This window comes from Orcinus orca, chromosome 7, assembly GCF_937001465.1.
Source record: "Orcinus orca chromosome 7, mOrcOrc1.1, whole genome shotgun sequence".
NCBI lineage: Eukaryota > Metazoa > Chordata > Mammalia > Artiodactyla > Delphinidae > Orcinus > Orcinus orca.
In genome coordinates, this window is record NC_064565.1 from 101,566,843 (window position 1) to 101,593,511 (window position 26,669).

Genomic DNA, 26,669 nt, shown 5'->3' on the forward strand with positions numbered 1-26,669 from the left:
AATACCTGACTCCAGTCTGTGTTTTGTAAGTGCTTTATGGCTTCAGCCTTTACTCAGTATTCGTTTGCTCACCAATCTGGAAATTTTCACCTTATCCTTGAGTGCAGCTTTGCATTAAAAGAAATTTTTATTTCCTCAATCATTCCTAGGTGCAATGAATATTCTCATTCTATTATTTTGAGAAGAAATTTGTATTGTATTTAATAAATCACTTGAAAACCAAATTTAGTTCTTTTTTTTTCAACTTAGATTCCTTTAAGATTCTTCTAATAAGCAGAAATGTCAAGCTTCCTCTGCCTTAAATTCAAAAAACTTAGTTACCACTGCAGTCATAAAGTGCTTGACAGATACCACCCAAGGTTAAATATACCTAAATATACAATATCAAATTCTTTATTTCGCCTTAATCATTTAATACAAATAATCCAGATGTCTTTCCACTTTGAATTAAATTCTAGTAAAAAACAAAATATGACTTAATAGGTCATTACACATCGTATCTATTACACACCATTACCCTCACTTTTTATCATTATCATTGCCCCTCTGTGCAGCATTCCATGATCACACCTCCTTGACAAGTGCTTAGCAGCTGCCTTACACATTCATACCCAATAAACCTCGAAAAATTTAATCTATATCTCTAGAATCAGCAATTAAATTTCTGACTAGCCTTTTCCAGTTAAAGATACCCACTAATGTGAAACTTCTGCTTTTTAAAGAAAATGCCTTAACTTTTGGTAGGTAGCTTAACAAATACACAGGCAACAAAGGCAATTTTAAAATGCCCCAAAGGACAGATCATATGTTCATCACTTGGAACAATGGAAAATACACTGGTCTAGTATCTGATCACACTGCCAGTCATAACCTGTGGCCTCAGTACAAATCTTCCTACACATCAGTTTATTCTTGTGTTGAAAAACATAAAAAATAAGAGTTTGAACTAAAACATTTCTAGAGTAGTTTCTAACTAAAATGTCATGAATCTATAATTCTCATCAATTTTGTTATTTTAAATTAGGGTATTCATTTACAGCACAATGCACAGCCCATCCCATCATTTAATATTCTGAAGAAGAAAGCTCTTCAAGTTCTTCACAAGGCATATAACCAATGCATACCTGTCTAGGTTAGTGCTGCCAGGAGAGTAGTCCTTGGATGCAGCTCTGCTACCATAAAAAGATGATGACTGCAAAGGTAAAAGCCCTAAAAAATGAACAGACACAGGAAACGTTTAATTCCTAAATCAACCATTCAAGTTCATTTAATAATAAAATTATGCATTGGGCCTGTTTATATTTAAACTCTTTTTTTCCCCTTCTTTTCATCAAAATAATACATATATACACATGTTAAAAGATCAAACACTGTGGAAAACATTATAACAGGTCATAAAAGAATACTCTCCAGCCCTAAAGCTCCACAAATTTTGCTTCCAGTTTCTAACCATTTTTTGAAACTTAGTTTTTCTGATTTCCTCCATAACATTAAATAATGTTTCTATAATTTCTTCATTTATTCATTTTTAAACAATATCAGCTGACTCCCTTTTTGAAAAATTAGAAATAATTTCTTATTTACATCACCCCTACTCTTGTTCTCCTCTCTCCAACCAATTACCAGTTGTGTTATTTATTTATTTTTTGGCCGTGCCACGTGGCTTGCAGGATCTTAGTTCCATGACCAGGGATTGAACCTGGGCCCACGGCAGTAAAAGCGCCGAGTCCTAACCACTGGACTGCCAGGGAACTCCCCATCAGTTGTGTTATTTTAGTTCTACTGATTAACTTTGCAACTTTAACACACTTAAACTTTCTACATTTTATTCCATGAACCTTTTTATCACTTGACCGTTTACTTCCTCCTCTCTCTCCTCTTCTACATCAACTTTTGTAAGACGTACCTTGACTTCAACAGTATTAAGGATCATTACATCTTTAAGTATTCTGTTTTCTAACTATAGGTTGATTGCAAAAACTTAAAACCAATAAGTGGAGTTTACATAATGTATTATTATTTCAGAGGTAAGAATTATATTAGAGATACTTCTTTCTGTAGGAGTCCAATGTTACAACTCTGAACCACTAAAAGGAGACCGTTCCTAGAGTCCTGATCAAATGAATTCTCGTAAACTCCTAAATTATCAAAATCATGCCGTATTTTAGCTTGCTTCAATTTAATTTCAAGTTGAACAGTATTCAAATCAATACCAGATACTTGAGTCTTTAAGGAGTTTAGAGGATCAGAGAGATATGTTAAGTATAGGAAACACTAATAAAAATTCAGGGACAGTCTAACTTTTAGTTTTTGTAAAAACAAGGAACAAGTGAACTTAAACAACTGCTTCAGGCAATAATTTCAAGATCTTCTGGAACTTCTAATAAGTAGCAACACTGATGAACTTTAATTTCAACCGCTTTAACTCCCTGGATTCATTCCATGGTTCAGGTACTTTGACAATGAAATAATTTAATTCTAGGTAGTTAAACAGGGGAAAAGGCAAAGCTTAAATTCCTTGCAAGCAAAATTAAAATTCCCTCATAGTTCTAATATTTTAAAAAATATTTTAGCCAAGTACTAGATACAAATTGGTACCTGATAACTAGTACTGAATTACACAGTATTCCTGAATAATGTAGAGAAATATGCCCCAGTTTAGGTTTCTATTTCTAGTCTAATACAATCCATCATACAATAAATGAGTATCTTATAAAAAGACCAAATACTTACCTGATGTCCTATTCTCTTCTGACTGTTTCAAACTCAGCTGCTTCTCTCTACTGCTGGTTAAATACTTTCTTGAGGGATCTGTCATAGCCTTGTTGTTCCTACAGTTAATAATTTAATTCAAATATATATATGTATAAGGATACAATTCTTAATTTTAAATAGTTGTCATTAAAAATCTACATTTCAATTGCCAAATTCATTGATTTGCTTGGAAGTTAGGTTATAAGGTGTCAAAGCCTTAAGCAAATGAGGATCATAAAAATAAGCTTTCATTACCTAGTCAAAAGCCAATTTAATCCATAACCCTGGTAATTAGGCAAAAATGAAGGAGTATTTTCTTTATACAAAAGTCAAACCAGAGACAGCAATATTATATAGGTTTTCTTAGCCGAAAGCAAGGCCAGATGAAATGATTCAGCTACTAAGACCAAAAGAATCAAGAACTAAGCTAAAAAAATTAAAATTAAAAAAAATTTTAAATAAATAAAATTTTTAAAAAAGTAAACTATTCAAGCTTGATACTGAATAGGTTTAAAAAGTAAAACAGGACTTCCCTGGTGGCACAGTGGTTAGGAATCCGCCTGTCAACACAGGGGACATGGGTTCGATCCCTGGTCCAGGAAGATCCCACATGCCACAGAGCAACTAAGCCCGTGTGCCACAACTACTGAAGCCCACGTGCCAAGAGCCCGTGCACGCAAGAAAGAGTAGCCCCCACTCAACGCAACTAATAGAAAGCCTGCGCGCAGCAACGAAGACCCAACGCAGCCAAAACTAAATAAATAAATACATTTTTATATATATATATATATATATATATGAAAAGTAAAACAAAATCTAAAATGTTCTTATAGTTTATGTAATTTGAAATACTATTTACTAAATGTCAACATTTCAATTCATAGTGATTAAACAATTTTAAGTTCGTGAACACAAAATTAAAATTTCTTAAACCCCCTTTCCCCCCTCTATTATTCCCAAATACCTGGACCTATATTAAGTAGAGTGGGTCCATTCAGAAACATGCTCATGCTTTGATTAAAAGTGCTAATTTTAGGAGAACCATCATGAATAAAGCCTGTAAGCAGACAATGTAGATGCTCCACCCAGATTCCCTCTGGCCCCATTTTTGTGTCCTCTCGTCCACACCAATTTAGGTATTTTTTGTTTGTTTTCAATTTTTTTTTATATTGGAGTATAGTTGATTAACAATGGTGCGTTACTTTCAGGTGTACTGCAAAGTGATTCAGTTATACATATACGCATATCTATTCTTTTTCAAGTTCTTCAATTTAGGGTTTTTTTTTTAAATTTTTTGATAGCCTATACCTAGGGTTCTTCTTCAAAGGATTGCCCTCAAGCTACTACAGAGACTTTGCCTGCACTCTCAGAGAGTCACAAGTAAGGTCAGGTGCTAAAGTATAGAAGCCCAGCTCCCCTGCCTTGGATTAGAACAGTTTTAAGGTGAAATTTATATAACAGATTTTTCTCTCTGGGATTAGGATGAATCCTAACCTCTGCATTTTTCTGCTCAGAGATCAGATTTCTGTCTGAGATCACACGCATTCTTTGTTTCTTGCACTTCAATATCTTGCTTCCCCCACTCCCTTCCTGGGTATCCCCTGGGAATAATTCCTAAATAAATCACTTGCACACTACCCTCTATTTCAGGGTTTGTTTCTGGGGAACTTGATCTACAACCGTTAGTGCTAGAAGTGGGTCTAGGAAGCATACTCTCTAAGGACAGGATTCTGGAATTGGATCGATTGTTTGGCAATGGCAACAGAAATTCCATTCCTGGTGGTAAAATTTTTGGTATCCTATAGTGTTACACCACCAAGATTTTTCATATGTAGTGAACAACCTGGATAAAGTAGAAGAGAATATGGCTCATGCAATCTCTCCAGCATTTGAAAAATGTGGTAGAATGCACAATGGATCGTTAGGGTTATAGAAATGTTCTAAAACTGGATTATGCTGATAGTTGCACAACTCAATAAATTTACCAAAAATACAGAATTATACATTTAAGACAGGTGAATTTTATGGTGTGTAAACTGTACCTCAATAAAGCTGTTTAAAAAATGTCCCAAATTATTCCCTTCCTTGTACCCAAGTCCCCTATTAAGAAATGCAATCTATTTCCCCAACCCTTAATGAGGCTGGCCTTGTGATTTCCTTTTCCCAAACGAATGTGACAGACATAACAGCACATAAGTCCTGATGCTAAGGCTAAAGGCACCCTGCAAATTTCCACTCATTCTCTTGGAACCCTACCACTGCTTTGTGAATAATTCCAGGGTAACCTGCCAGGTGACAAAAGAAAACATGGCCAATCTCCCTCATCACCCCAAGCACTAGACAGCCAATGGCCAGTCACACAAGTAATGCCACCTTGGACCAGCCAACCCTTAGCCAACCTACCAACTGACCATGGATGCATGAGAAAATGAGAGAATCCAGCCACAAGTGGCCAAGCCAGACCCAGATAAACAGAACCACTCAAGTGACCACTGACCCGTAAGCGATAATAGTTACTATTTTAAGTATCTTGTTATACAACACTAGATACCTGATACAGTGATATGGGGTAAATAATAATCATAAAGACATGGGTCATCAAGGGACTATGCAACCAGAGCAAGCCATCATGAGCTGGGTGCTATCATATCCACAAAGCTGTAAGATCAGGAAGTTACAGCAGTAATCCATCATAAAATGTGAGTGGTATATCCAAGCAAATAGGAATAGATAATGAGAACAGACCTATGAGCATTCTGGTGACCAGCTGGAAGAAGAGGAAAAAACCTGTGCCTGGTTCATGGATGGATCATCTTGGTACATTGGTACAAGCTGAAAATGAACTGCTGCTGCACTGTAGCCCCACTAAGGGACTGCCCCGGAACACAGGAGTAAGACAAAATCCTACACTGTGCAGAGTTTGAGAAATGCACCTCATTAACCACTTTGCGTGGAGAGAAAAGTGGGTCAATGGACCCCTGGATGGTGGCAAATGGTTTGGATGGATAGTCAGGGGCCTGGAAGGAATAAGACTGGAAGATCAGGGAGAAATGATTTATGGAAGAGGTTTATGGATAGTCATATAGAAGTATGTACAGGGCTTCCCTCGTGGCACAGTGGTTGAGAGTCCGCCTGCCGATGCAGGGGACACGGGTTCGTGCCCTGGTCTGGAAAGACCCCACATGCCACGGAGCGGCTGGGCCCGTGAGCCATGGCCGCTGGGCCTGCGCGTCCGGAGCCTCTGCTCCGCAGCGGGAGAGGCCACAGCAGTGAGAGGCCCGCGTACCGCAAAAAAAAAAAAAAGGAGTATGTACAAAGGGTGAAGATCTGTTTCACATGTTAATGCTCACCAGAGAACTCCACTAAAGACACATTAAGTCTCTTAATGTCTCCACTTAAGAAACAATCATGCAGGGTAACTTGTCCAGTAGATGCCATTCAATCTCTGTACTCAGCCATCCAAGTATTTCCACAAAAGGGCCCATGAATAACAGCCATGGTGGCAGAGATAAAAGCTCTGAATGCACCCTACAATAGGGGCTCCCCTTCAATGAGGCTGGTTTAGCTTCTGATGCTGCTGAATGCCCAACTGGTCAGCAGCAGAGGCTGATCCCCAGCCCGTGATTGAGTACTATCCTTTAAGGAAATCAACCAGTCATTTGGTGATATTACATTAGACACCTTCCATCCCAGAAAGAGTAGCAATTAATTCTGGTTGGGATTGGCATATATTTTAGGTTTGCTTTTGCCTTTCCTGCCCACAGTGCCTTGGCTGCACTGCTATCTGAGGGCTCATAAGAGTATATGATTTATTAACATGAAATCTCACATAACACCATCCTGGAACGAGAAACCCACTTTATACAAAAGAAATGGAGGTACAATAAGGGTATATGACCAAAGGCTCCATTGGTCCTACCACATACCACATTACCTCAAATCTGATGGCCAACAGCCTTTAAAGGTGCAGCTTACAGATGATCTCATTAGGAACTGGGTGCCCTTCAAGACAATATATAGCACAAACCAACAAGCCATTACATTTATAGAGAATACATGGGTCTGGAAACCAAGAAGTAGAAGTAGGAATGCCCCCACTAAATATCACTCTTGATAACGCTCTTGTGCTTCTTGTCCCCTCAATTTAGATTCTGTGGGTCTAGAGGTCCTGGTTTCCAGAGTGGGGACTTTTTCAACGGGGGGACAGGAAGAGTCCCATTTAATCTAAAGCTATGGCTGCTACCTACTCATTTGGGGCTTCTCATGCTGGCAGATCAACAGGCAAAGAAAGGAGTTACCATACCGTAACTGACTTTGATTATTATAAGGGGCAGGGTTGCTGCTATATAATGAGGGCAGGAAGAATATGTTTGGAATAAAGGAAATTCACCAGGGAATCCTTAGTGCTCTCATGCTCAGTTTTAACTCTGAATGGGCAATTACAGCTATCACAGCCTGAGAAGTACACAGTGACCAGGGTCTCAGCCCCCTCAGAGAAGAAGATCTCAGTCATACCACCAGGCAAACCATTAAGACCAGCAGAAGTGTTAGTGGAAAATGCAGTGAATCTAGAATGGATGGTAGAAGTAGATGATAATATCAGTTATAGCCTCAAGGCTATTTGTAGCAATAAGGACAAAAAGAACTGCAGCTCATCCCACTAACCCTCCTTTTTTTAATATTCTCACCCAGAAATTGAAAAGCATCAATGTGAAGAATCTATAATAAGATGGAATGAACTTAATAGTGATGCTCTATCAGAGCCCCCTCAGATCGCTGTTTATACTTCTCACACATCTAGACTATTATGTCTTCGACTGCCAGCACGTGCAGTTCTTCAGAAGACTGCCTTTGGGCTATTTCAAATATTTTACGCATCTAGGCAGAGCCAAGAGCCCCAAGGCAGCTGTTAACCAAAAACAGTGCAGTATGGAAATATGAAAGCCCATCTTCCTTACTTCTAGTTGAAAGAAGCCTAGACCTCCTGCTGGATCAAGATGAGGCCCACTCTCTGTGGGACTTTTATCTAAGGTGACATCCTTAGTTGGCTTCTTCCCCTTCCCAGTCCTGCTTTCCTTACTCTGTTACTGGTCTCGCCTATGAGTACTTCCTTAATAAGGCGCTTGCAGAAGTATGTTCATCTAGAGCCTGCTTCTAGGAAGTCCAAACCTTAAAAAATTTAATTGTGATGGTATAAAAAATATTATTAGCCCAGAACAAGGATTAGAAATTTAGGGTTCATCAGACAACTCAAAGTGGAACAACTGAGACTTCCCCAAAGTGTGGTGAATATGGTGGACTGGCATGCAAAGTCCATTACTACCACCTTTCAGTGTACCTCCCTGTTCTACAGAAGCCAGAAAGCTTAAAAACTACATTTCCAAGTTAGTGTTCAAGATTTAAGGTAAATTACATATACTTGTGCAAGATATGGGAAATGGAAATAGGGAGAGGTCATGTGTTCTGCTACTTCTGGTGGTTAACAACAACGTGGGGGTATCTAGTTTTCCTGTAGAGGATTTCCGCATTTGGCAGTGGCAGCACAGTTCTAGAGATAACAGTTTTCATGTCAGCTTCCAATTCAGCTGTTCACTTCATGACAGCCAGGAGCATCTTTGGTGACCTGATCTGGGGCATGGCTCTCAAAATCATTCCTGAAAGCTTAACCTAGAGTCTACATTTTCAGCTTTCCTAATGATTCTGTAAGCCATTTAATGCTCTCTGTATGGAAATACCTTTGTGTGTAAACTAGCTAGAGTGAATTTTGTTCCCTACAACTGGACTCCAAATACACAAATTTTGTTACTAGAAGTGGGATGCTACCATAACAAACCTATAATATGCAGAACTAGCTCAGCAGGAAGGTAGAGGGTAAGAACACAGATATTACAGACTGGAAAGCTGGTGACTATTGTTATATTTCAGCAAAATATTTACAGAACTGTTGTCTGTAATGTCTTGGGAGGCAGACCTCAAAGGAAAAGGTTGAGACAATTAAGAACACTGGTCTTTCTTACTGCTTTCAGTGAGGTTCTATTCAAGACAGATAAATCTGGGCAAGAACTAGCCAGCTTGCAATCAAGGATGAAAAGGAATACATTTCTCTGTGCCAATGGCCTAGAATTAAAATTGTGTGGTAACTTGAGACCATATGGGACTAAAAAAATCCAACTGCTTCTAATTCTCAAATTGAGGCAATGATAAGAGGTAACTGGAGTAGTTGTTTTGTAAAAAACTGATATTAATATTAGGGAAAACTGCGCGAGGGGTATACGGGTACATTTTATACTATCTTTGCAACTTTCCTGTAAATCTAGAATTATTCCAAAATTTAAAAATTTATTAAAAGAACCAAAATAACAACAAAAATATTGGCCCTAATTCTTTCTCAAGCCTATAAAAGCCTGCTTGTTCTACCTTTAAAGAAACTTCTAGACTTCTAAAGCTTACAGATTTCTAACTTCCAGAACTACACCAGCTTGACTTAGGCTACAAAAGCTGAATGGCTCCAAAGAACATAGTCTTCAAAACCCCCTTCAGCTATGGCCTTGAAAGATAACAGACAAAGGAAATCAATCAAAGGGCAAAGCCAGGAGTCGTATGGAGTAAAATGAGCAAGTGTTTCTCCCAGAGGATAGGACAGAGACTGCTACATGGGCTAATGAAGAACTTATTCCACTGCTTTCACTGTCTTCACAATTTCTGCCTAACAAGATTTTATCTCTGCTATAGACCAATGACTCCTCAGTTTCCTATTCTTATCTTTTCTAAATGGTAACTTTTATTGTGGTTATCCTGTGCCTACTCCAGCAATGTATAATGAATGATATGCGTATGGAGATGGAAGTGAGGAATGCAGATTAACCTGCCTCTTAGTTTTTACGTGTCAGACCATGAGGGGCATGGTCCAAGGCACACCTGGACTTATGGAGAGAACTGCACATAACCCAGAGATCCTGGACTCTGAGCTGGATACAATGACTAAATGAGACATGGAGGTTGTCTCCAGCAGGGTGAAGGTAGGAGTACTCTATATACGGGAAGAATGATAAACAGAGGTAATTCTGTGGCTAGAAGAGTAAATATGGCAGACTGTTAGTTGTCCCCAAATAACCATTGTAGTCTTCTGCCATAATAGTAGAATTTGGGCTAGGCATTTCCCAGACCTTCTCATAACTTGATATAACCACATGGCTAAGTTCCAGCCAATGTGATATGTACAACAGTGGTGTGTACAATTTTCAGCCTACACGAGAGCAGTATGCCCTCCCTTTGCTCCTTTCCTCCTTCCCAATAGGAATACAGACATGACAGTGGAGGCTGAAGCTATCCTGGTTCATAAAATGGAAGCTACTTATTAAGAATGGCAGTTCAAGAAGATAGAAGGAACTTGAGTCCATGGTCATTGTAGTTTAAGATACCACACCAGTCTTATCACCTACCTAGATTTTTGTATCTGTTACAGCAACAGAACCAAGAACCCAATTACTATATAAAGTTTCTTTATCTTTTTCCCAACTCCTTTCTGGTGACCCTTTGATCTTGAACACCAGTTAACTGAAAAGCAACTGATTTCTGTTAAGGTATTACCTGGCAACTGTGTAATAAGTTTTCTCTCCCAAAAGACAGACAGACAAACAAACAAACAAAACCCACAACCCACCCATTATGAGGAAGAGAACTGTGAGCTGGTGACTATCCTATTACAGGTATGCCCTTTTGTTCAACACAAAAAATAGCTCCAAAAGATTGATGCTCCTTGCCTAGAACCTATGCAAGGTTTTATTTTTTTATTTTATTGGAGTATAATTGCTTTACAATGATGTGTTAGTTTCTGTTGTACAATGAAGTGAATCAGCTATATGTATACCTATATCCCCTCCCTCTTGGACTTCCCTCCCAGCCCCCCATCCCACCCATCTAGGTCATCACAGAGCACCAAGCTGAGCTCCCTGTGCTGTACAGCAGGTTCCCATCAGCTATCTATTTTACACATGGTAGTGTATTTATGTCAAACCCAATCTCCCAATTCGTCCCACCCTCCCCTTCCCCCACTGTGTCCACATGTCTACCTAAGCTAACTTTTCACATGAATAAGGTAAAAAAATTTTTTTACAGGTAAAGGGAAGAGGGAAGGAAGGGGGTCCATGCTAAAAGAGCAGCCAACAAGAAACACTTATCTAGAGGTCTTCAGCTCTATCCTTCTTCTAAGTGCTGCAAATAAAAAAAGCTAGGATGGGAGAAGTGCACGGAAATGACCAAAGCAGTACTAATGGCCAGATCCTCTCCCTATTGAGCCCACAACCTACTGTCACCAAAATACTCTAAATCCTGTTCTTCTATCTTTGGGATTCCCATAAACTGAACACCATCCCAATCTTCTCTAGTGGTTGCAATTACCAATATAAGAAACACTGATCTAGTGCCATAAAAGTTCTTAAAGCAACTTACGACGATGAATCATTTTCTTTAGGGTAATCTTCATTCAGCTCTGAGCCAGATGATAGCATTCTTTTCCTCTTTTCAGTCCTATAGAGAATAGAGAAAAAACGTTATTTTTAAAAAGTTGTAATTCATACTATTAAAAAGTATAAACCAACATACTCAAGAACAAGAACCGTGACTACTGCTATCTAATTCTCTACACCACATTTAAATTAATATACTGTGTATCTGCAAGCTCTATACGTGTCACTAACATAAATCACAAGACAAATACTAATTATCTCCAAAAAACACACTTCACACTTTCTTCTTCTAACTGGAAAAATCTCCTTCTTTTTCTCAAATTACTGGTCTTTCTAAAAGGCCTGAAAAACATTTATAAACAGGTAGAGCTAATGACTAAGAAAGAAAAAAAGTCTTTCATACCTATTTTCTAATAACCCTGATCTAAGAGGTGTGGATGTAGATGTCAAAGAGGGAACTGTCCGGGTAGCAGTTACTCCACTTCCTGCTGCGGCCTTAATCGATCCTCTACCTGGATTACCAAGAACTTTTCGAAATGGAATATCATCTTTAGTTTCCAAACTTCCTCTTTTTGAAGAGACCTATAAGAATAAAGTTTAACACAGCCAGTTCTTCAAATTAATTCTTCAAATTAATTGGCATACTTTTAGACCTCATATAGGGAACTTTTAAAAAATACCCACAACTGGAGACCCAACTACAGAGATTCTAGCCTATCTGGTATGGGGGTGAGGCCCATTCATCAGCACTTTTTTTAAAGCACTCTAGGTGATTCTAATTTACGGTCAGTGTCAGAAATTAAGCTTGACGCATATTTTCCTATAGTATTCTTGTAAACTTACAAATTCCACAGCATTCCTGGAAGCAGAAAGGAATTTGCTTCGAATTACTGATTAAAAAAAAAAGGACTCACATACACAAGACAAGGTTCTAGTGACCAGCATGAAAACACATCTTTAGGGAAAAAAATCCAATTTTGATAATTTAAAGTGACATAAATGTGAGAAAAAGGAGCAATAACGACATTTGGTTGCCACAATTTAAATGCCAAGTCATATGTACAGCATATGACTTTTGAGGGGGTTCTAGTTTGGAGAAATGAAACAAATATATATAACAATGGGGAGACTGAAAGTGAAATAGAGCCTACTGGCAGAAGATGAATCAAAGAATCTACCCCCAAAACACATTAAAAACATTCAGAGTTAATGCACACTTTACACATATTAGTTGGGAAACAGTGCTTTTGACCAGCATTCTGCCAGTTAAGTTTTATAACTCTACATTAAGAGCTATGTGATTATCTCTATGGAAAATATTGCCAATTACTTTCTACAGAATTACAATCTTAGAAGAAGAAAGAAAAAATCTCTGAGGTCATCTGGATGAACGATTTAAAAGTTAAATTTATTTTCAAAGGGGTAAATCATTCTCAAGATTCAAAAAAAATAAAAATACTATTATAAAAGCCATATACTGAGAAGTCTCATTATCACCCCAATGCCATTCACCCAGTTCTTCCACTTCCCATCCTCCTACACCTTATAAGTATTCTATTGTTTTTTTATGCAAATGAAAATCAATATTTTATTCTTGTTATACAAACAGTAGCATACTATATGCATACTGTTTTGCATATTTTGCAACCTTTTTTGACCATGACCCCATAGCAAGAAATATTTTACATCACAACATATTACACATACACATAAATAAAACCAGAAGTTTCAGAAACCAATACTTTTCCTTACTATGTATAATACCTTCTCTATTGTTTTCTCCTCTATTCCTTTTTTATTCAATGCTAGTCACAATCCACAAAATTGATTTTATAATCTCACTAATGGGAATCATTATTTGTGAAAGTATATTTGCTTCTGCTAGATATGTTAACACTTATAGTTTAAATATTCTAACACGTTAAATTTCTACCTGTAAATGGATCAATCTCCAAGTAATTATAATGAGTGAAAAACCCAGACAAAAAAAGTTATACACTGATCCCCTTTATATAAAACTCTAGAAAATGCAAAGTAATCTAGAGTGACACAGAGCAATTCACTTGTGGCTTAGGGATAGGGGCCAGACAGGGAGCTAGAGAAAAGGATTACAAAGGGGGATGAAGAAGCTTTTAAGGGTTATAGCTATGTTCACTAGGTTATGGTGATGATTTTGCGGGTATGTACATAAGTCAAAAATGTATCAAATTGCACACTTTAAATATGTGCAATTTACTGCATATCAATCGTATCTCAATTAAAATGTAAAAAAAAACAAAAAAACCCCAACTTGTAAAAGGAAATTAACAAAAACGAAATCTTATTCGTTGATTGCTTAGTCCAGTAAATGGTTTAAGTAATCAATCTATCTGCACAGCCAAACAGAATTCATGCTTTTACTTACAGGGGAGCTTCAAAGTTTCTTTTCACACCTGGTTTACCTTTGTTAAGACAAATTAAAAGAGACACAGGACTGCTAAGCTGCAATAGTGCACAGTAAGTCTCATGGCTGGCTGAATATTTATGAAAGAAAAACTGTTTAAAAACCAAACAGGGGCTTCCCTGGTGGTGCAGTGGTTGAAAGTCCACCTGCCGATGCAGGGGACACAGGTTCGTGCCCTGGTCTGGGAAGATCCCACATGCCGCGGAGCGGCTAGGCCCGTGAGCCATGGCAGCTGAGCCTGCGCGTCCGGAGCCTGTGCTCCGCAACGGGAGAAGCCACAACAGTGAGAGGCCCATGTACCGCAAAAAAAAAAAAAAAGCAAACAGAAGACCCAACAAAACAGTCTGGTATCATATAGTACAGAGGCAAAGTTCATAATGTAGAACAGACCCAAAAAGCATCAAAGAAATAATAGCAGCGAACATTTATGGGGTTATTAGTATATGGTATCACGGGCTAAGCACTTTTACAACATGCATTATCTCATAACAACCCTTAAAATATTATTGCTGTCTTAATTTTACAGATGGGTACTAAGGCTCAGGGTACTTAAGGAACTTCTCCAATGACCTACAGCTAGTAAGTGGCAGCACCAAGTCTCAAACCCACATCTAACTTCAAAGCTATGTTCTTAAAAATTACACTGTGGTAAATTTCAGATATGTGGAAAGTACCCTTGAGATAATGCAAGAATTACTAGACATTACAGTCTAAATTCTACTTCCTGCAACTACTTTATAGAATGTCTATCTAAGATTATCTTTTTTTAAAAAAAAGCTAAAACGATTCAAATAAACATACCTGATTGTCTGAGTAAGAGAGCTGCCTGTTGGTTTCCTTCTGTGAGGTCCTGCTGCCCAGAATAGCTCCAAAACTACCAGAACCCTGAGAAGGTTTCATGGCTGGTGGGGAAAAAAAAAAAATCTCAACTCACTTACTTTAATAAAGAGATTTCTCATTATTATTATTTAATCTTGAGGAAACAGAAACAGGAAAAATAAAAAAAATCAAAGTGCTTATCTGACAGAAAGTAATTCTGATATATACAGTAACTAAAATTTAGAACTAGGATCAAGCAAAAAATTAAATAACAATGCAAAAATCTGGAAACATGTATTGATAATAGAAGGGTAAGTTTTTAAATGCAAAAAGTAAATGCTAGAAATTCTCCTATATAAATATTTGGTAATTAACACTATAGAAAAGTTAGTCACTGTGTATCTATGGCATGAACATGGACACTGGATGCTAAGGACATGTGTCAGAACCAATGACTGATATACTTCCAGTAATGTATACGCCAAAACATTCTCTGTAAGTTCAGCAGACTAAATGGCTTCTATTCTAAAGAAATCAATGCTAGTTTAAAGAACATGCAAAGTAATGTATAAATATGAATTTTTATATACTTTAAAAAGTATTTTGGGCTTCCCTGGTGGCGCAGTGGTTGAGAGTCCGCCTGCTGATGCAGGGGACACGGGTTCGTGCCCTGGTCTGGGAAGATCCCACATGCCGCAGTGCGGCTGGGCCCGTGAGCCATGGCCGCTGGGCCTGCGCGTCCGGAGCCTGTGCTCCGCAACGGGAGAGGTCACAACAGTGAGAGGCCCGCGTATCGCAAAAAAAAAAAAAAAAAAAAAAAGTATTTTAAGGGAATTCCCTGGCAGTCCAGTGGTTAGGACTCTGTGCTTCCACTGCTGGGGGCTGGGGTTCAATCTCTGGTCGGGGAACTAAGATCCCACAAGCTGTGGCGTGGCCCTTCCCCCCCCAAAAAAGTATTTTATATTTTAATTTCATTAATTTCTCACTGATGATCATTTGGAATGTTTTAATTTAAAAACATTGCAAATAATGCCGAACATCCTTTTACATATCTTCTTGCATATCTTCTTTACATATCTTGCGTATCTTCTTTACATATCTTCTTGGAACAACTTTCATAGGATAAAACTCTTTAGAAAAAGAATGTTGGTGTAAAGGATGTACAATTTTAAACTAAATTGATACTATCACTATTCCTCAAAAAAGAAAAATCTCGGGACTTCCCTGGTGGCACTGTGGTTGGGAATCCACCTGCCAATGCGGGTGGAAATGGGCTCGAGCCCTGGTCTGGGAAGATCCCACATACTGCAGAGTAGCTGAGCCCATGTGCCACAACTACTGAGTCTGCGCTCTAGAGCCTACGAGCCACAACTATTGAGCCCGAGTGCCAGAACTGCTGAAGCCTGTGCACCTGGAGCCCATGCTCCGCAACGGGAGAGGCCACCGCAATGAGAAGCCCGCGCGCAGCAACTGAGAGTGGCCCCTGCTCACCGTTACTAGGGGGAGCCTGCGCACAGCAACAAAGACCCAAGGCAGCCAAAAATAAATAAATAAATGTATTAAAAAAAAAAAATCTCTAAGCTCCTACCAAGTATATGAGAGTATCTTGCCTCCCCTCACACTACTGCCAATGTGACAGTAAGAATCTGAATTTAATTACTGGTGAAGTTGAGAATTTTTTCGTGTTTATGGGCCACCTGTTTTTCTTCCTGAATTTCCTATATGTCCACTTCTCTACTGAATTGTCTTTTTTCTTACTGATTTGGAAAGTCAGTATTTATATATTAGCAATATTAACTCTGTCACTGTGGCTAACATTTTCATTTTTTCTTTTTTCCTTGTCACAGAGATCACTTAAATTTTTTACACAGTCCAAGTTATTAATCTTTTCCTTTATTTATTTATTTTAAAATTTTATTTATTTATTTTTATTTTTGGCTGCGTTGGGTCTTCATTGTTGTGTGCGGGCTTCCCTCTAGTGGCAAGCGGGGGCTACTCTTGGTTGCGGTGCACAGGCTTCTCATTGCAGTGGCTTCTCTTGTTGCGGAGCAAGGGTTCTAGGTGCGCGGGCTTGAGTAGTTGTGGCATGTGGGCTCTAGAGCGCAGGCTCAGTAGTTGTGGCGCACGGGCTTAGTTGCTCCGCGGCATATGGGATCTTCCTGGACCAGGGCTCGAACCCGTGTCCCCTGCATTGGCAGGCGGATTCTCAACCACTGCGCCACCAGGGAAGCCCTCTTTTCCTTTATTGATTCTGGTTTTATGTCATACTCAGGAAGGTTTTTTCCATCCATATATTATGTTAAAATCCATTCTACCCTTCTAATAATACTTGTATCACCTTTTTTTTTACATTCAAATCTTTGATCAATGTAAAATCTATTTAGATGAAGGAGTAAGATAAGGATACAGTTTTATTATCTTCTTAAATGGTTAGCTGGTTGTCCTATTTATAGACAACAATGTTCATCTAATACTAGTCTTTTTCCCATTCATTTCAAACACCATATATTATACTTTAAATGTTTCATACATTTCAAAGTATTTTTATATTCATTAGCTTACTCTAGTCTGTAAAGTACATATTATCACTTTTAGGCACCTAAGGCAACTTAAACCTAAAGATTAAAACAACTTGCCTAAGAGTACAGTCCACAGCTAGCCACTCTAAAAGCAGTAATGACTTACTGAATGCCTATCATGTGCCAGTCATGCTTTACATTAATGAGCTCTAATTTTTTATTAAGCACTGAAATTAAGGTGATAAAACATTCATTTTAGAGATGAGGAAACTGAAACTCAGTTATTAAGGGAGCTGCCCAAAACCACACAGGAAATAACAAGTAGAGCTAGGATTCAAACCCAAACCTGTTTAGGTCCAAAGCTCATGTTTTTCCATTATGCCATGTTGTTCAGACTCAAACTTGGGCCCCAGTCTACTGTGCTTTCCACTCTAATGCGTTTATTTATTTATTTATTTTTAAAATTAATTAATTTTTAAATTTTTGGCTACATTGGGTCTTCGTTGCTGTGCACGGGCTTTCTCTAGTTGTGGCGAGCAGGGACTACTCTTCACTGCGGTGCACGGGCTTCTCATCGCAGTGGCTTCTCTTGTTGTGGAGCATGGGCTCTAGGTGCGTGGGCTTCAGTAGTTGTGGCGCGCGGGCTCTAGAGCTCAGGCTCAGTACTTGTGTCGCAAAGGCTTAGTTGCTCCGCGGCATGTAGGATCTTCCTGGACCAGGGATAGATCCTGTGTACCCTGCACTGGCAGGCGGATTAGTAACCACTGCGCCACAAGGGAAGTCCCCTCTAATGCATTTAGAGACATGCTTTCCTTATACACATCAATTCTTAAAACAGTGATTCAATTAATATGATGGAATAAAACAAATATAGAAATACAGACATAATCCCTGATATATTCTAAACTTTCAAACGGTACTCAATTCCCTGATTCTAAAATTCAATATTTAGAAGACTGACATAGTTCAGATTTGGTAACATGAACACATAATGAATAGAAACCAAATGGCAAACAACCATAAAAAATTTTTTAAACAAGAAAATAGTGTATGAAATAGAGGTATTAATTAAATCCAAGCAAGGCAGCATTGCTACATCTTCATTTTTAAAATGTTTTTAATGTGTTATATGTAACTTAAAAAACTCAAAAGTTTGTCAACTATAAAATATCAGTAATAACAAACTACTGATGATGATAGAGCTGGAGACTAACAATAATAGTGGAAAACTCATTTTAAGCAGCAGATTATTCCTCATTTTAAGCAACAGATTATTCCTAAAAATTATTCCAGATTATTCCTAAAAATTATTCCAGATGCCTATAAATATATATTTTTTAAAAATCAAAACATTTTAAATGAAAGGGGTTGGAGGAGGTAGGGGAATCTTATCATACTGTGTGATTTTCTATAGTACCTTCTGTTTTCATAGCAAGAATAAAACCTCAGAATAAGTTTCATATAAAAAAGTAAGTATATAAGATTTATGTAACAAGGTAAGTTTTCCCAATTGTAATTTAAATCCTACTGCTTTTCTAGACACACTCTTTCGTGGAATCTTTAGGGTGTTCTACATATAAGATCATGTCATCTGAGAACAAAGATAAATTTACTTCTTCCTTTCCAATTTTATTTCTTTTTCTTGCCTAAGTGCCCTGGCTAGAACTTCCAGTACTATGTTGAATAGAATGGGTAAGAGAGGGTATCCTTTCCTGTTCCTGATCTCAGCAGAAAACCTTTCAGTTTTCCATCATCAAGCTATCTGCTGTTCATATAAGGCATTTATTATGTTGAGGTAAGGTAGTTTCCTTTAATTCCTACTTTGTTGAGTGTTTCTATCATGAAAGAATGTTAAATTTTATCAAATACTTTTTCTGCATCAAGATGATCGTGTGGTTTTTGTCCTCCATTCTGCTAATTTGAATAATCACATTGATAGATTTTTTTCATATCTTGAACTATTCTTGTATTTCAGAAATAAATCCCGCTTGGTCATGGTGTATAATTCTTTTAATGTGCTGTTGAATTAGGTCTACTAGTATTCTGTTGAAAATTTCTGCATCAATATTCATGAGGAATACTGGTCTACTACCTAGTAATATTTTTATAACTGCTAATGTCAGACCCTGGGAGGATTAGTGCTCACCTGCATTAAGTCTGTTTTGATGAACTGCATCTAGAAACAACCTCATTTCCTCTGCATCCTTACTTGGTACTTTATCAATAGACAAGAAGCTGTTATCTTGTAGAGTTAACATTAGGCGGCTTTGTTTTGCTCCACTGGGTCGAAGCACCACATTTTTAATGTTATGACTTAGCTGATCAACACAAAAGGAAAAGTATCATTAAAAACGAATTATAATGAAGCAGAAAAAGTTGTATAATGAATACTAAACTTTATACTTTCTAAGTTACACATTTCTTACTTTTTCCCATATTAATTTAGTTGTGTTTTTTTTCCCCCCAACCAAAAAGAGTTTCCATTTTTGACACATTTAAATCAAAGATTTCACTTTTAGGAGAGGCAAACACATACTATTAAAATTTTACACAGTAATCCTAACACTCTTGATTTTTTTGGTAGGAAACTGCATATTTTCAAGTATAGTTATAAAGTTATAAAAACTAATAAGTTAATTTACAGAGCCTTGATGGTTATACCATCACCAGTTTAGTAAGCCATATTGGATTAGAGGCTTTTTCTTTCTTTTTTTTTTTTTTTAAACAAAAGCTTATAAAATATCTAGCAAGTGGTTTAAGCAGCTGCAATATAAAAGGATATACTAATCCAAACTGTAATCCTCAAAAGAATTCCACTTCTCAAAACATCAACATAAACCTTTACCAGCATTAGAACATTCTTTTTTTCTTTTTTAACTGTCTAAGCAAGGTTCATTTAACTTTCAATCACAAAGATCTTAAGTACCCTGGAACTCCCTTAGCTTACTTCTACCACTCCCCAGAACTGGTTCAATAACTTGTCTTATACTCTTCCAGACTCTGGATATGTGCTATTAAGTGATAACTTTTGTTTTCTCTTGGTTGAAATTTTTCCAAGACTAAACTAATAAATCTTGCACTTTTTTAATATAAATAATTCCTGCCAACCAGGCATCCTTATTCTCTAACACTCCCCCTCAGCAGGCATATTACAGAGGTTTCTAAAGCTGCCTTTTGCTGAAGAGATAGCCTCTGAACAGCATAAAGAAAGAAGTAATAGCTTTTCACAATTTTTTTTAATTAGGGAGAACTGACCTTTGACAATTTTTAGATAAGAATGAAAAATGAGTATTACCAGCCTTAATTTATTTATTTCAAACTTAAATGACATTTTTTAAGCTTCAAAGTTGGTCTTAAATTCATGTCCTTGAGTAGAAATTCTATCATAAAACACAATAGCTAGTTTCAGATGCTTTAACTCCAAAATATTTAAATCAGCAGTTTACCGTGCAAAAAGGAAAAGAGACTGCATAAAACCATTATTTCAGTCAATATGAGAATAATCTTGAACTTCATCATTTCAACAACTGAAAAATCCTAGCTAGTCATACAATTTTAGTTACTACCCATATGGTGAGGCCTCTCAGCCTTTTCTCTAAGTCTAGATCTCTGCCGGAGCTCCAGTTTTCTTTACCAAATACCTAGTAGATACCACTATCTGAATGCCTGACACCTCAGAAAACTCATCTCTCCCAATCCTCATGCCCCAATTCTTCCTCTGTCCCCTATCAAAGAGAAGATGAAAGGGACTGCCATCCACTCAAACCTAGGAATCTCCCCAGACTCTTTTCTCTCTCACCCCCCAAATCTAATAAATTAAATCTTGAAATCTCTTCAAATCTACCCTTTCCTCCACTTGCTTCTCCCACTGTCTTTTCCTTCGCTCAGGACTTTCATTTCTCATCTAAACTCTCACAATAACCTCTTACACGTCCTTATTCTCCCACTAGCTCTTGAAACAAAGTCATCCGCCTAGCTGTCAAATAAATTTAAACTTAAGATTCTTGGCTCCTTAGTATCTAAGTTCCCGTTAGTATGACAAACAAGATGCTTCAAGATCTGGTTCCTATCTAGCTCTTCAGCCTCTACTTCTGCCATTCACTCCCTACTGTGCATTTATTTTAAAATAATTTTCTGGTTCCCTGAGTGTTGATTCACACTAGCATGTTTGTCCATTATAGAAATCACCTCCACCTTACCTCCACTGTGTCTGGCAAATTCCTACCTATCCTCTAAATCCTCAGAGCACAAAACACTTCCTTCTTTGTGTTACCTCAGTATCTCTGAGATAATTTTACAGCTGAGAATGTATCTGGTTACTCTTAAGCTTGAGAAGAAAAGTGTCTCATTCAGCTCTGTATTCTTAGCCCTTAGCACAGTACCCACCACGGTAATCTGTAGGTGGTTGACAAATGAATGCTGAATGCAAATTCATCTAGAACTGAGATGAAGGTGTAATCACAGGTAGATTCCTCATGCTTCTAAAGATCTATGTTTGTTTAAGTATTTAAATATTTACTCAGTGCTAATTTGGGATGAGGACTGAAAGACTGAACCTCTATTTGAAAAAAATCTTTCTTTAATTGAGATGGGCAATTAGTAGATATATACACTATCGTTTCTATTACCCATGTCACCACCTCCAATCTATTTAAGAATATCTTTGATACATAAAATCATAATCAATGTATTTCCATAGTTTAAAAGCAAAGATAAATAGAAATTTTACTTCAGCTCTGGTTCTCAAGTATAAAGTTTTATAAATTGTTCTTCAAAAGAGTACTTTAGAATGAATATTATACTTTTATATAATCTAATTAACAAATATAGCATTTTTAAGTGCAGAAAAATGTAAGTAAGACATTAAATTCAACTCTTATCAACACAAGTAGTTCTTGGCTGCACAAGACAGAAGTGAAAACAACATAACTATCTTTTGCAGTGAAAAAATAATGAGATCCTTCAAAAGTTAACAGTTAGAAGAAAACAGCTGTAAGGATGACCTTGAATAATCATCCTTGAACGGTCTATACCATAACCTTTGGCAGGATTATTTATGAAGAAGTAATTAAGAAGACACTAATGAGTCTTATTAAAAGCTAACACTAAAAAAAAAACGAAATTGAGTTATTTGTAGTGAGGTGGATGGACCTAGAGTCTGTCATACAGAGTGAAAGTAAGTCAGAAAGAGAAAAACAAATACCGTATGCTAACACATATATATGGAATCTTAAAAAAAAAAAAAATGGTACTGATGAACCTAGCTGCAGGGCAGGAATAAAGACGTAGACATAGTAAATGGACTTGAGGACACAGGGTGGGAGGGCGAAGCTGGGGTGAAGTGAGAGTAAGCATCAACATGTATACACTACCGAATGTAAAATAGTTAGCTGGTGGGAAGCAGCAGCATAGCACAGGGAGATCGGCTCGGTGCTTTGCGATGACCTAGAAGGGTGGGATAGGGAGGATGGGAGGGAGGCTCAAGAGGGAGGGCATATGGGGACATGTGTATGCATATGGCTGATTCGCTTTGTTGTGCAACAGAAACTAACACAGTATTGTGAAGCAATTATACTCCAATAGAGATCTATTTAAAAAAATAAAAATAAACTCAATATTGCAAGGATACAACAGTCAGGGAAATTTTTTCTTGACCCGGCTGGTCCAGAACATAATCATCAGTGAGGCTTTTTGCAGTCAAATACTGTGGTTGTAAATGTGGATTTTTTCCTCACATAAGAATATTATCTAATCCTTTATAAGATGTTATCAAGTGTATTGTCTCACTATTATTTTGTGTTAGTCAGTTACCTGGGTTAATTACATACTACACAAAATTCACTTCTTTATAGCTGCCTTCCATTTTACTACTTAATGGTATACACCATCTCATCTTACAGCAGTATTAGGAATTCATTTGCTAGCTCATTCTCTCTAATCCAACTTCTGCACAGTGGAATGGTGCTTAGGACCCTCACCAGAAGATGTGCAGCAGCAAAGTTGAGTTTTGTTTTTGTTGGTATAGTCAGTTAGCTAGTTTATCAATGTTTATTGAGGGCCCACTATACACCCACCACTGTGCTAGGTTCTGGAACTAACCAGAAAGATAAAACCTAGACCTTCAAGGTATTCATCTTCTAGGCCAGACATGGAACAGAAGTCATACTGAGCCAGGGCTCTCTTAGGTGGCCGACACTTAACTGACTAATCTGTGGTCTCCATTCCCTCTGCAAATGTAAAGACAAGGTCCACAACATGCTACGTGATCACAGCCAGTAGTGGCTACTCTAGCAGGCCTGCACCCTGCCACTCTCACCAGTGGAGTTGTCTGCTCACCAAAAGCCAATCTGTTTGTTCCCAAAGCTGTTTATGCTAGTTCTTCCTATCATTGTAATTACACAATTTAATTAAAGTTACTTAAAGTAAAGAAATATGAGTGCAAAAGAGATAAGTTGTTTCTATAAGATCCAAGTTGAAAGTCTGGGAAAGGCACGTTAGAGGTGAGTTACTAAAAATGTACTGTCAACTTAGGTGTGGGAGACCGAACTGTAAAACATCATTAAATCTGGAAAAATCTGATCGCCTCACAAAATGTCTTTAAGATCTCACTCCACTTTAAAGAAACTGAGACAAAATGACCGTGAAACCCTTGGACGTGTGGTGTGGCTTATATGAGAAGTAGGATGCAAAGCACTAATGGGAGGCCCTAAACTCAAAAGACAGGACTTGGCCCTACATCAAAAACTTGAGGGATGTTTTAAGTTAAAGGCTTAAGGAATGATTCAAAAAAAAAAAAAAAAAAAAAGCTAACACTAAATGGTGATGAATTTATCATATACGTTGAGGGGGGAAAAATAACTGAAGTTATCCTAATGTGGTTTTAAACATAGCTTAGATAGATAGTATCCAAACTCAGTTCCTTTCAGCTTCCTCCCACTAGTTTTCTTTTCAATAATGGTGACTACTTCCTACTCTTTATTATACACCATCAACCATTTTGCTGAATAATTTATAATATATACACCTAATAGTATTAGTGTCCTGGAAATAAGAAGCAAGAAATAGTAATCTAGGAGGGCTACCATGATACTTAGTATGGCACAGAACAGCTATTCACTAAAGGATGTGATTGAAGATCTATTCCAAATCAAAATTTGGTAATACCTGAAATATCCTTGGAATTCCTCCAGTATTGTAGTGAACTACTAGGCTGACTTTATTCTCTTTTTCCACAACTTCAAAGGATCCTTCTTTCCATTTTGTAATCCCAGTCTGCATACTTCGAATTCTGATAGGACCATGTATCTTCAGAGGAGACATACTTTCTTTAAAAATAAATTGCTTCTAGCCAAATTAAAAAATATATATATACCTTCACCTGACAGATTCTAAGGAAGAAAAATACAATAAAATAATAAGTTACAATTTACTAGTGATTAAAACAAGAGTTTGAAAGAGAACATTTAATGAACCATCTTATGTCCTTTTCTCCATTTCAATAAACTACCTCTTACTAAGTATCCTCAAAGGCTTTGGTTAGCTGGATGGCACAGGTAAGAAAAACAAATGAAGCAGTCACTGACATTCAGTGACTGAATTTACCCACCTTTTATTTTTTCTGCACATGTTCTCTCCTTTGCTGTGTACCTGTGTCCATTAGTGCCTAAATTTTGCATTTTGTACCATTAACAGCCATACTACTGCCACTAAAGGCAAGACAATCAGGAATACTAAAGATTCCATTCTCAGTGTGAGTGCCCATGGCAATATGAGCAACTTTTACCTTCCTTCATGATGCTAAAGGATCTTGAATTTCAAATACAAGTAAAAAAATATTTTCAGTCAGCTAACTCCATTTGTCAGAATTGAGTTCCTAGCAAAACATCAAATCATATCACCAAATAATTCTTTTTACCAGTTGGTAGTCTATGCATATCCATATGTGAATAAATAATAAATAACTGTGAGAATAATGAGTAATTAATTGTGAGAATAATCAAATTAGTTTAAATGAATAAATAATTGTGAGAATAATCAAATTAGTTTAACCTAAAGAATTATATTACTTCAGAAAATCATTTATTCTCTAGGGAAAACAGCCTAACCAAAAAAAACCCCTGTTCCTAAGATCCACCTACCATTTATGCTTAATATTACCATCCTTGGAAAGAATATTTACCAATTTTATCTTTGACAAATATTCAAATTTCCCAAGTGAACTTCTGATACTTACAGAAACGATAGAATGTCTAAGACTCTTCAAACCAGCTTACCAGATGTCAGCAAGTAAATACAATTACAGTAACAGCAAAAAATGTTATCAAATAGTGCGTGTGTTACACACATACACACATATATGCAATCATCTAAAATTAAAACAAAACTTATACTGTAGCCTTCAAATCTCTAAAAACATTGCCTTTAATACAGATTCTTGCTTATAATTTAATAAATTAAAAATCATTAAACTTTGCCTCTGCCTAAACAGCTCAACTAGAAAAGCTAAAAGTAGTAGTATAACTACAAAGGAAAAGCTTACTAGATCTAGATATCAAGAGCCAGCTCTGTCACTTACTAATTTGTAACTTACCTTTCCTAACAACTACTTTTCTCAACTGTAAAACAGGAATATGAAAATGCTATAGTGTTGCAATATTAAATGAAATAACACACATTAAGCACTCAACAGGCAGCAGCTTCAATATGAATGGAATTACTGTCCACTTTCTGAATTTATTCCTTGTCTGCAACACCTCTTTATCCAAAGATCCCAGACAAATAACTTGTTAACAAGGGTCACCAACTCACTGCCTATAGAGGCCAGGTAGGTGACACAAATGATTTAGGCAGGCAGAATATGAAAACTGCTACTCAAATCTAGCCGGTTTTGCCATGTAGAAAGTGAACCTAGCATTGCCAGATCATCTAATTCTTCAAGAAAATGACATCCATATTTTCTGTCAACTGCCCATTTTAAATTGTGGGCAATGAATTCAAACTTATTTTTTAAAGCCACAAATCAAACAAAACCCACCTGTAGGTAGAATACAGCCTGGGGAATCCTAGTTCAAGGCCTCTAGGTGCCGTACATCAAACAGCTAAGAATAACTTTAAAGAGAGATATGAAACCACTTTGAATAGTTAAAGGTATTATGCATTGTAAGTCCTCTACTATTACTCACTCATCTCATCAAATTTTTTGAGTGCCTAATTGTGGCCAGATTCAGATAGTATAATTGGCTGGATGTATGAATCCATCAAAGTAATAGAGGCCACTGCTGTTTACAGACCTGTTAATGTGACATTTTGCTCAAACTAGTAACTACAAAATCTGGGCCAGCAATGTGTTTGTAATGCTTTTTTTTACAATTAATAATTTGGTGCTTCATCTTTAGATACAGCCTTGAGATTTTTTCCACTCTGTCTCTCAGCACTGCCAAGAATATGTGGCCCCTCTCCTACTCCAGTTGCCCATGCCAGAAACATGAGTTATCTTTGACTTCTCTCTTGATGATTATTGGTATTGGACTGGAAATGGAAGGTAAGGTTGTCATTTCTACTTCCATATACCTTCCAGACATCTTTATAGTGAACTTCAGGTCAAATCACATCACTCTCTTCAATATCATTCAACAGCTCCCCAATGCCCTCACAATTAAATCTAGA

The 26,669-nt window shown here is 37.2% G+C and overlaps 1 protein-coding gene and 1 non-coding gene across 8 annotated transcripts in view; both read right to left on the bottom strand.

Moving 5' to 3' along the window:
- Positions 1-26,669, bottom strand: part of USP37 (ubiquitin specific peptidase 37) — a 90,273-nt gene that overhangs the window by 57,361 nt on the left and 6,243 nt on the right. For 5 of the 7 annotated variants that reach the window (XM_049712209.1, XM_049712214.1, XM_049712213.1 and 2 more), the window contains 8 exons: positions 26,038-26,111; positions 24,168-24,391; positions 19,150-19,321; positions 14,467-14,567; positions 11,626-11,804; positions 11,206-11,283; positions 2,734-2,831; positions 1,125-1,209 (listed from right to left, as the gene is read on the bottom strand). In XM_049712209.1, coding sequence (XP_049568166.1) covers positions 1,125-1,209; positions 2,734-2,831; positions 11,206-11,283; positions 11,626-11,804; positions 14,467-14,567; positions 19,150-19,321; positions 24,168-24,323 — 869 coding nt within the window. In that variant the 5' untranslated portion in view covers positions 24,324-24,391; positions 26,038-26,111. The remainder of the gene's footprint in view (positions 1-1,124; positions 1,210-2,733; positions 2,832-11,205; positions 11,284-11,625; positions 11,805-14,466; positions 14,568-19,149; positions 19,322-24,167; positions 24,392-26,037; positions 26,112-26,669) is intronic. The other 2 variants (XM_049712210.1, XM_049712208.1) reach the window with 1 other exon arrangement.
- Positions 1,679-1,751, bottom strand: TRNAK-UUU (transfer RNA lysine (anticodon UUU)). Its single transcript has one exon. It is a non-coding gene; the product is annotated as a tRNA-Lys (tRNA).